The sequence below is a fragment of the Mesoplodon bidens genome (assembly GCF_964165515.1).
Source record: "Mesoplodon bidens genome assembly, chromosome: 1".
NCBI classification, from domain to species: domain Eukaryota; kingdom Metazoa; phylum Chordata; class Mammalia; order Artiodactyla; family Ziphiidae; genus Mesoplodon; species Mesoplodon bidens.
In genome coordinates this window covers 39,835,027-39,846,891 of record NC_138176.1, presented here as the reverse complement: position 1 = coordinate 39,846,891, position 11,865 = coordinate 39,835,027, and the positions used below count along the sequence as shown (strand labels likewise).

The 11,865-nt window shown below is 35.3% G+C and overlaps 1 protein-coding gene across 2 annotated transcripts in view; it reads right to left on the bottom strand.

The window, feature by feature from the left end:
* Positions 1 to 350: 350 nt before the first annotated feature.
* Positions 351 to 11,865, bottom strand: part of ATAD1 (ATPase family AAA domain containing 1) — a 53,435-nt gene continuing 41,920 nt past the window's right edge. For both annotated transcript variants that reach the window (XM_081232160.1, XM_081232161.1), the window contains exons 9-10: positions 3,856 to 3,989; positions 351 to 2,061 (exon numbers count right to left, since the gene is read on the bottom strand). In XM_081232160.1, coding sequence (XP_081088286.1) covers positions 1,941 to 2,061; positions 3,856 to 3,989 — 255 coding nt within the window. In that variant the 3' untranslated portion in view covers positions 351 to 1,940. The remainder of the gene's footprint in view (positions 2,062 to 3,855; positions 3,990 to 11,865) is intronic.

Genomic DNA, 11,865 nt, shown 5'->3' with positions numbered 1-11,865 from the left:
GATGCCTAGATGAGTCATGTGTTGTTGCCTTTAGTGTATTTCTCTAACTTCATTTGATGATTCAAACTATGATAAATTTAACTACTACTATTGGATATTCTAGATTTAAAAGAAGATAAAAAGGACATGAAGAGAGATATGTCACTCCTATTTTTGATCAGTATGCCATCAGATTAAAATTAAATGACTGCTGAAATTCATACTAAAACAAAATAATGGTTATATACTAGAATGTATGCTATAAAACTTACACAGTAAGATGAAAACAGTCCAAGGGCAAGTTTTATAAACCAAAACAACCCCAGAAAATTTTACATAACTGAAAAAGACAAAGGAGTAAGTAGAGAAAACTCAATTAAGAGGGACCTCTTTATTACATATTTATAAAATAACAGTATAATATAGTTATTAAAAATGGAGATGAAATATTTTATTTTTGGTATCTTATGTTTTGCATTGAATTTTTCAATCATCTTCACAATTTTTCAAAACTTGAACCTCTACCCCACCCACCATTCAAACAACAAATGAAGAACAAACTATCCAATGGGTTCTAGTGAGAGACTTAATATCAAAGAAATTAATACAGTGGCTCATGAATTAAGATTGAGAATTTTTAAAGAAATATAATAAAAACAAAAATTCAGAAGGCACCTCAAGATCATATTGTGCCATTTTCCTCATGCTGTATGTTTAAGTGCCTATAACAGAATTCTAGTTAATGAAATTTTGGACAAAAAAAGTGTCATATTTTGTGCACAGAGCATCAAATGACTACAGATACAATATGGGGATTCTGCTGTGCATATCTGTACTAAGTAGGACATAATTTATAATATGCTAAGAAAAAAATTTTAATTACAAAATGGGTATTTTTAGCACATTTAGTGACAGCTAGTTGTTTTAAACTATCACTTCATTTTTGATGACCAAATTATATGTGACCATAATTAAGGAACATATAATTTAAAAATAATACTAATAAACCATGGTTACAACAGAACTGTTACATTAAATGAAGAAAGGAAAGTCACATACATGTACTGAATGGCACTGAGGTTTTTCAAAGCCATTCTTTTGAAAGGCTTTCAGTCCACCTTCACATGTATCAATTAAAAAAATGTTTCTACTCAGTGTGCTTGCAGAAAGAGATGAAGTCAGTTCTGATCACCCAAGTGGCTGACAACCACTCAGGGCTGATCACTGAGCAAGTCTTTTATCTGACTACCCTGACAACCATAACTGAGCCACATCTAAGTCTCTGATGCGGCAACTCCAACTATTCAACTGCAGAGAAACACTCACCTCAGAAACACAAAAAAACACAAATAACAACTGAAACAAGTGACAACTAGAAATGGCTGAATCACTGTACCTTTTAGACACAACCATTAACCTTAGTTTTGTGATATGCTATTTGGTACTTTTTGATTCAGTAGTTGGAGTAAAAAAAAGTTTCTGTATTCAAACCTATTTACAGAACGTCAATATAAAATGTGTGAATATATACATTTAATATACACACATGCACGCACACACACACACACACGCACGCGCACACACACACACACACACACACTCACATATCTAGAAACCAGCACTTAGCCACGTCCTCAATTCTCACTAATGACTCAGTAAATCATTTGTTACTTTAAGACCAGCTTAGATACTATAAGGCTGCAACATATGGCTAAAGAGGTCAAACACAAGCACCCACACTCAGGCTAATTAAATTGTTCCTCCTCATGATTTTCCACAAGTAGTAATACCATTTATATTACAACTATATCTCAATAACTTAGAATTCAGAGTATAAAACCAGTGTCATGAACATATAACTCCCTCACTGTTTAAAGAACACTCCTTCTGTTCTATTTCCACTAATGGTAAGAGGGCACACCAAACTGGATCACATTGGACTGTACAAATTATCTTTACTCTCAATCTAAACAAACGTGAGTTAAAACATTCTGAAATGCTGCATCCTTTGATTTCTTCATCTTTTCAATTGCCCGATGCAGGTCTTGTTGTTGCACAGGTCGAATTTCATCTTCATCATGGCTAAAATGCAAAAAAAAAAAAACCCACCAAATATTCAAATAATTTTAGAATACATCTCCCTAAAATATTTTACCAAGACTAAAAAACGAAGTCTCTTACCCATCCAAGACCCCAAAGACAACCACAATTTACAGCTTCACGTGAATTCTTCCAAGGAATTAATCTATGCATATAAATGTCTTAAGAGATTTTTAAAAAGCACTTACCAGCAAGAGGTAGGAAGCTAAAATGGCTGGCTATAAACATTAGAGCTTGGTAACTAAAATCAAATACTTCACACTAAGAATATAAAGGTGTGAAAGTTGATCTAAATGGGATTATAATTCTAATCAAGGATTCAAAAGTTATTCCCATGAAAACTGGAACTAAAAAGTAGCAGTCTTAGGTATATAATATTCATGCATGTGTTTAGCTTTTCATAAACTGAAAATAAAATTCATTTCTACTAATAAAAACCAACTACTCTAAGTCCTCCCCACTTCAATAAGGAGAAAAATATGATCCAATATATAATGTCTCCTTTGTAACTTATAAACACTTAGGAAAAATAATTCAGGGAAAAAGTTATGATAACCTAAGTCCATTACCCAGACTTTTTGCATTGAAATATAACATTTTCAGGGCTTTAAGGACAGCAGAAAAACAGAATTTTCATTAAAATAATTTATTTAAGTAAAATTTATTCATAGGGTTTTTTTTCTCCTCTTAATATATACAAGAATAAAAATCTTCAGAAGATAGATTCTTGGCTACAGAGGTCAAAAGTATTCCCAATTTTAGTGCTAGAGTAGCTGGATTAATCTGGCAACAAATAAATGGAGTGACCCTCTCCACGAAGGGGCTCAAGGGAACACTAAAGATAGGTCCAGAACCAGTGCAGGCACAGCTCCAAGTTAACAGGGTAGCTTTCATGCAAACCTTTCTATACCAAGAGAAACCTTTTTTGGCAAAGCTTGCTAGGCAATACAATGTAATTAAACACATGAATAAGACAGGCAAATCCAGGTCACTTGGAATGAAAGCCTCAGGAGATGAAGAAGGGAGACTGAGAAACAATGGGGCAAGAGGTAGAGAACTCATTCGACACAAGCCCCCAAAGTATACTGGTTTGCTAAGAGTCACGTTAGAAGGTTGATATTTTGAACAGGGTCTTAGAAATGCAGGGTTATACTGGTTCAGGGCAAGTGGCCTTATGGGAAACACAGGACTTTTGTTCATCAGAGCTGCATTATTCCATATTCCAGTTCACTAATACGGCTGGTATAAGATTGGTTTCTCAAGCTCAAGATACTTTGAAACTGGTTTCAAGTTTGCTGTAGTGACAAATGACTTCTTTTTTAGTAAATACATTATTAACAAGTCGAAGTCTAGTCCACAGCAACGTCCCCATAAATGTGAAATTTCTGGAAGACAAGGCACTCATTTCCATAATGTAAAAATTTTAAATACAAAAGCAATCCAGGGATACCAGAGCAGCTGTTTTCCTGGTAGAGATGGGTAAGCTTAAGTTTGTCAGCTTTCTGTAACTCAGTTCATGGATTTCCAGTAGAAATTCAGCTTTTGCTCTTTCTCTTCATTTCAGATGCTTCCCCAAACCACCCTCCCTTGCAAATTCATTTCCAGAATTCTCTTTCAGAAAAAAGGCAATAAATAACGTTAGGGGAATTTTAAATTCCAATTTACCTTTTTATTCCATAAGCAGAGTTGGTATTATAAAGCAAAATAAAAGAAACTATCCCAAAAGCTCTAAAAGGGTTTGACAAATATTAAGAGATCAACTCTAAATACACATACCTTTCTTCTGATGTAGAATTAACATATTCCCTGACACAGAGGAGGGCAGCATCTCGACACATCTCCTTGAGGTCACTTCCTGAAAACCCATCAGTTTCCTGGGCAACTTCCAGCAGGTCCACATGCCTATCCACCTTAAACAAATATAAAACATACTTTAAAAAAAATGTAAAATATACTGCAAAAGATATATCCAAACATTCTTAGAATTAAAGAAAGTTAAGCATATTGAAACAGCATGGGAGAAGAATCAATAGATAGTATTTTCAGTCTCTAGAAGTTTTCTTTTTTTAACCATAAAAGCTTAAAATTTGAAATCTAATTTTCAGTAATTGTCATTATGACCAAAACATAAATAAGTCTTACTAGATATATCACAGAGTGATGGGGAAGAATAGGCATTCGAATATTGCTGGATTGACTTTGGTGCCTCTTAGGAAGGTCCCACTTTGATACTTTTTTATAATATAGTCAACATACTTGGCAAATAGTCTGGATAATTAAGTCCTGAGACCTGATTTTTTAATATTATGATATTACAAAAATCATATTCTACTAAAATATTCTAACCCTCATTTTAACTGTACTGCTTTGATATTCTACTACCTCAACACTAATTCAGCACCTATGGTTTTGCTCCCCAACCTAAGCTTATACAGTCAAGCCAATTAAGTGATCCTCCTGGGCACATAACAGACTTGGGATAGTTAAAAGCTGATATGTAGCTTAAGAAGAGAAAATGAGAAAGAAAAAAATTGATTATAGTAACTACCATGTATTAAATGATTCTTATATATCATTGGCTGTATTAAGTACTTTACATGGAGTATTCTCATTTAATTCTGACAGGGAAGTATTCTCATTTTCGTTTTCAGAAAATACTAAAACCTGCAGAGGTTAAATAAATTGCCCAAGGTCACACCACTGCCAGAGCCAGGGTTTGAACACAATGCAGTAAAGATCCAGCTGTATTTTTTCCCCCATATAGCTAACCGTTTGTCTTAACATTTATTTTCCCCAAGTTGACTGGAAATGCCATCTTCATTTGTTACTAAATTCCTATTTGTCTTTATGGAAGACCCCGGTGTAACTCTACACAAGGACAAGAGACTTGGAGGTAAGACAACATGGGATCTACTGTTAACTCTGCAACTGTGACCTCACATGACAGTGTTCTCAGTCCTAAATGTGGAGGTTAAATAAAGAGAAATCACATATTCTTTGATAAAAAGAAAACTGCACCCAGAAGGTAGGTGTGGAACAGGCAAGGAAAATGGTAAACTACATATAGATAAATCTAAGCTTTAATATATAAAAACAGTAATAATAATCATTTAATTTGGGATAAAGAACTAAGTAGCACTAAAAGAGAATGTGTAACTTCCAAATGACTAGAGGATGAGGGAAAAAGGAATGAAGAACACAGGAGCAACACTAAAGAACGAAGGACTGGTGGGGAGGTAGGGGAACTGGAGGGGGAAAGGGGAAGGTGCGGGCAGGGGGTGGGTGGGGGGGTGTCCAGGGAGGAAAAAAAAAGCATAATACATGGAAAGCACTAAAATAACAAAGAACAAATGCAAATTTATCAGTAATCACCACAAACACAAACAGAAATCATTACATAATGATAAAAAATAATTCACCAGAAAAATATAACAAATGGACAAACCCGCAACAATACTGGGAGATTTGTAACAACAATACTGGGGATATAAGACGATAAGTTCCTAGGGCTCGTTATAGTTAGAATCTGTGATCTAATGTACAAACATAAAAGCTGACAAACTGATTACAGGAATTCTGTATAATCTGGATATTAGTCCTTTGTTGGTTATAGGGTTGCAAATGTTTTTCCTGTGAAGTGTTCTTGCACTTTGTTCATTGTATCTTGTCATACTTCAAGAAGTCTTAAGTCTGATTACAGTCAGATTTTTCTATTCTCTTTGTAGTTTAAACTTTTTTGTGTGCCTCAGAAACTCACTTTCTCTATAGTTTGTAACAGTGAAAGAGAAAAAATAACCTACACCTGTACCTGTATTATGTATCTATCCACACACATTTATGGAACTGATACACACAACGAACGTCAGGATAGTGCTGAGAGTTCTCTACAACAGGATACCAATGATGGTGTGGGGGGAGGGAGCAGGGGAGGGGTTGACATGAAGCAAAATATTAAGATCACCTTTTAAATCCAGGTGCTAGATTTAAAGTTATTTGTGTATATGTCTAAAATAAAAGACCTTCCAAATTATTCTCCGAGATGTTAAAAATTAGTCCTCCTCCCTCAAAAAATCAACGCCTCCACCCTATCCTTTGCCTTCTCCGTTGTTGGGCCACACTATGTTCTAACCACTCACAAATCTTGTGCATGACAGGGTGATAAAGTCACAAAGATGAACAAAACAAGTATAAGAAAAGAATAAATAGAAAATTCCAGTCATTGGGGGAGAAAGATTAGTAAACAGAGATAGCATTCCATAATGGTTAAGAGAAAGGCTCCATCACTACTTTGCTATGTAAACCTGGGTAACTCATATAACTTCTCTGGATTTCAGTATCCAGAGACGTGTAAAAGAGTACTAATATGTACTGCTTAGATGAATTGAGGATTAAATAAAACGATGTGTATCTTACCACAATGCTTGGCACACAGCAAGCACTCTAAAAGCAGCCCTTTTTATTTTAAGATAATGGCTGTAGATAAACCATGAAGTAATGAGAATTATTTTTATTAGGCAAGTATGAAGGCAATTCCCAAGTTAAAAAAAGGTTTTGAGTACTGGGAGCAAATTAGGAATAAATTAATGAACGTCCAAAATAGCTTGAAAGAATAGCACTTATTTGTGTGCGGTTATTCACTATATCTGCCATTGACTGTACACTGCATGATAATCAAAGCATTTTACATATATTATTTAATTTAAATTATCAAACCGACTCTATGAGATTGTTGGCATTATCTCCGATTTCCAAGTGAGAAAATGAGGCACAGAGATGCTAACAATATTTGCTCAAGGTCACACAGTAGGAAATGGTCAAGCCAGAATGGGATCCTCAGGTCTGTCTCCTAAACCCATGCTTGTTAACTATTCCCGCTGTTACAGAAAATATATAAATTCAGGTTAGTCTGTATAGGGAACAAAAACTATCCTTACTGCAGTGTCAGACATAATACTTGTATTTGATATAAATGTTATTAGTTCTAATTCTTTCATACTTAAAACGTTAAGCCCAAACCAGTATACTATCTTTTTTAAATGAGTGGGTTGTGTTAAGGATCTATCAATAAAGAATTGTGAAAGACTGGAAAACAGTATCATTTCAAAAGCTTCATTCCTTTCTTCAGAGAAGAAAAAACTCAAAATATAAAAGTCTAGCCATCTGTTTGCATCAAAAACTCTAATTCTGCTCAGGAATGTATATGCATGATAATGCTCATCTTATTAAATAAATGTGTGTGCTACTGATTTGAGGCATCTTTTAACAAAATTACATTAATTTCTTACATATTCCACTGAAGTAACAATATGCCTCCAGCATATAAATACCAGCTAGTAGGAAATGAGACATTCCCATGTCAGCAATTATCCAGAGAGCACTCATATTCTGCATTATAAAACTGATTAGACACTAATTCTTTGTACTTTAGTAAGAAACAGAATGCTAAAAATTGCCTGTACCAATGGCAAATGTAATTCTAAAAGAATTTCCAAAGATACTACTGTTAAAAAAAGCAGAACACTAAAATCAAAGTTTGTATTTGGCAGAATGAGTAGTGTCTTAAATTTAAATGCTAAAATTTAATGGCCTGTGTGAAGTATGGCTATCATACGAGACAAAGAGCTTACATCTCATAATTTACATTCATCATCTATATATCAATGACCTATATCACCTATATTTCCACTGGACCACATATATGGGATTCAAAAATGTTAACTTCCAGCCACACTTCATTAAAAATTTTTTAAATAACTGTATTAGTTAACCTGAAGTCTCCGCAAAATTGTTCACAACTACCTTGTAATGCCTGTTAAATTTCTAGCCACATCATAGCCATTCTAATTCAAAAGATCTTGTGAACTCATTTAATCCCCTTTGTTTTCTTCTCTGTTCACCAATGCCTATCCTTATCAAAGGTTGACCAATGGAGCCTGTTTTATCTAAACAGTACTACAACTACACAATGTCTTCTTGAAAGCAGTAATCAAATATTCAGTTAAAAGGCAAAATGTAATTTGTTGACTTCTCATTCATGGAGGATAGGAGTTCCTTACCCAGAATATATGAAAGGTTTTAGGAATCTCCCCGAAACTATACAAAACATTTCAAGTATATATGCAGGGGTTTTTTTTTGTGTTTTTTTTTTTGGCGTTACGCGGGCCTCTCACTGTTGTGGCCTCTTCCACTGCGGAGCACGGGCTCTGGACGCGCAGGCTCAGCGGCCATGGCTCACGGGTCCAGCCGCTCCGCGGCATGTGGGATCCTCCCGGACCAGGGCACGAACCCGCATCCTCTGCATCGGCAGGCGGACTCTCAACCGTTGCGCCACCAGGGAAGCCCATATACACAGTTTTTAAAGGAAAGACGATATAGCTTTATCTCTTTATTAAAGGGCTCTATGATCCCCAAAAGGGTTAGTAACCAATGACCTAATCTCTGTAATTTGTTAGACACTTTAAACTTTAGCAAATAGCATATATGTTATTTTGATATATTGTAAAGAAATGAATGAACAGAACACCACTGAAAGATACAAGACTTGAACAACCAGAAAGACATAAATGCTTCTGGGGAGAAAGAGTCAACATCAAAAATATCTTAATTCTCTTAAATTATGATCCACCAAAAACACTAGTGTTTGTTTTTTTTCTTGAATAAGACAAATTAATTTAAAATTCATACAGAAAAAATAGCATACCAAGAAACTGTGGGCTGGGGTACAACAAGAGGGGTCTAGCCCTACTTGATATTAAAACTTACAAGACCTTAATAATTAAGAGTGTGGTAGGGACTTCCTTGGTGGCACAGTGGTTAAGAATCCACCTGCCAATGCAGGGGACACGGGTTTGTGACCTGGTCCAGGAAGATCCCACATGCCGCGGAGCAACGAAGCCCGTGTGCCACAACTACTGAGCCTGCGCTCTAGAGCCCACGAGCCACAACTACTGAGTCCACGTGCCACAACTACTGAAGCCTGAGCACCTAGAGCCCGTGATCCACAATGAGAAGCCACTGCAAAGAGAAGCCTGCACACCGCAACGAAGAGTAGCCCCCGCTCGCCGCAATGAAGACCCAACGCAGCCAAAAAAAGAAGAAGAAAAAAAAAAAGTGTGGTGCTGGTGAATAAACACAGAAAAGACCAATGACCTGAATGAATTCAAAGTCCAGATACATAGCCAGTACACACGGGAATTTAGTATATGATAAAGGTGGCTTCTCTAATGAGGAAAGGTTGGACTATTCCAAAAAATGGTGTTGGGACAACTGGGTATCCATTTGGAAAAACAAAAGCAAAATTCAATTCATAGCACACATCATACATCTGGATAAATACCAATTATAGCAAAGATTTAAACGTAAACGATAAAACCATAATGGACATCCAGATATTAAGTATCTCCTAATGAAAGACTATAATTCTACCCAAGAAGTAGTCCTCTCTCCAACTGAACTTAATCTCATCTAGTCTCTTGATCCAACTACCAATCTTAGAGGAATTACTGCTCCTTGTATAATCAGCAAAATTCAGACTATGGAAAAATTTGGACAAACCCAACGTGGTTTTTTCAACAAATAAATTGAAAGGGGAAGAGGGAAAGGACGAGAGACATGAAGGGAGAATCTATAGTCTATAGATTAAAAAAGATTTAAAATCTGAAATAATTGAAAATTACAAACTTTATATGGATCCTGAGTCAAACAAAAACATGGTTTTAAAAAAAAAGACGTTTAGGAGACAATTAGAAATTTGAAGAGACTAGATATTCAATGACAGTAACAAATTTATGTCATTTTTGCTTAAGTATAACAATGGTAATGAGGTTAGGTTAAATAAAGAAAAGAATCCTTCCTTTTAGAGCTATAACTAAAATATTTACAGATGAGAAATGATGGGAAAACATGGGAGGTAAGGAAGTAGATAGGGTATGGATGAAGCAGAATTAGCCATGGGATGATGGTGATTCAAGGAAGCATGAAAACCACTGAAATATAAGTATGCCTCACTACAGGAAGCTATTTGGTTTCTTAATTTAGATAGCAAGTTGAAATACTGAGTTTACATATGAAGTTTATGAGAGTGAGGAATACCATGTTATTAAAATATACTTGGTTACAGAGTTTTGGAAAAACAAGTAGCAAAGCTGGAGAATATGGAAACTTCCTTTACAAACATGGTAGTGGAAAAGGACTTTTAATTTAGATCAAACTTAGAAGCCATAAAGGGGGGAAAATCCAGTAAAATCAAGACAAACTAGGAAAAAATATTTTCAAATCATATAAACAAAGGGCAAATCTCCCTAATACATTAGAGTTCCTACAAATCTACAAGAAAAAAAACATAGTAATAGAAAAATAGGCAGAGAATATGAACAGGTATTTCACACACACACACACACACACACACACACAAATTCTAGAGGCTCTTAAACATATACTGCTCATTTCATCCCTCAATGTAAATGAAAACTATAATGAGATACCATTTTCTACCTATCATGTTGGCACAAAGTTTCATAACATTCTGTTGGCAAGGCTATAGGACAAGAGGCACTCTAACACTGCTGATGTAAGAGTAAACTGGGGGACTTCCCTGGTGGTGCAGTGGTTAAGAATCCACCTGCCAATGCAGGGTTCAATCCCTGGTCCAGGAAGATCCCACATGCCTGTGCAGCTCAACTATTGACCCTGTGCTCTAGAGCGTGTGAGCCACTACTGAGCCTGCGTGCCACAACTACTGAAGCCCGCACACCTAGAGCCCATGCTCCGCAACAAGAGAAGCCACTGCAAAGAGAAACCCATGCGCCGCAACGAAGAGTAGCCCCCACTTGCCGCAACTAGAGAAAGCCTGTGCGCAGCAACGAAGACCCATGCAGCCAAAAATAAAAATAAAATAAATTTTAAAAAAAGAGTAAATTGGCATGAACAATTTGACAACTACTACCAAAATTATAAATATCATACCCTTTGATCTAGCAATTTTTCTTCTGGAAAATTCACCCTACTAATATTCCTGGTACAAGTGTGAAATGACGTATGTACAAGGTTACTCAATGCAGCATTTTTATAGTAGTGAAAGACTGGAATCAACCCAAATGTCCTTCAGTGTGGCACTGATTAAATAAATTATGTTATATCCATATAATGGAATCCTATGCAGTGCAAAAGAAAAGAAAAAAGAGAGAGAGAACAGAACGAGGAAACCATATGCTAATATGGAATCTCAAAAATAAGTGAAAAGAGAGCAACAGAGAACACTGTATATGGTTTATTAATAGGGTTTATGTAGAAAAGGGGAGAGGATTAACATTACATTCTAATTTGCTTGTATAGGAATAACACCATCTGAAAAGATACAGAAGAAATATAAGGGAGATATGAGACTTTTCCCTGTATACCATTTAATATATATATTTTAATTTTTGAAATGTGACTATACCACCTATTTTTAAAATACAAACGATTGAAGATTTTGATTATTGTACCTTAATTCTAAATTCCAACTTCAAAAAATATTGCAATTAAATAAAAACCAAAACCTCCCCATACTTCTCTGCAAAAACAAATGTATCTTATATAACAGGAAACCAGTCTGAAAAATATCAAAGAGGATTTTAATCTGTAGATATGAAAACACATGGCTTTTTAAAAAGCAAATTACCTTTAATTAGTTCAGATATGCCATAATAATTGAGTTGTATGAGCAGCCAAGAGTTTTACAGTAATTTACAAGTTCAAAGCTACATTATTCCCAGGTTCCTTTTTCATTTCTGTCTAAAATGATTT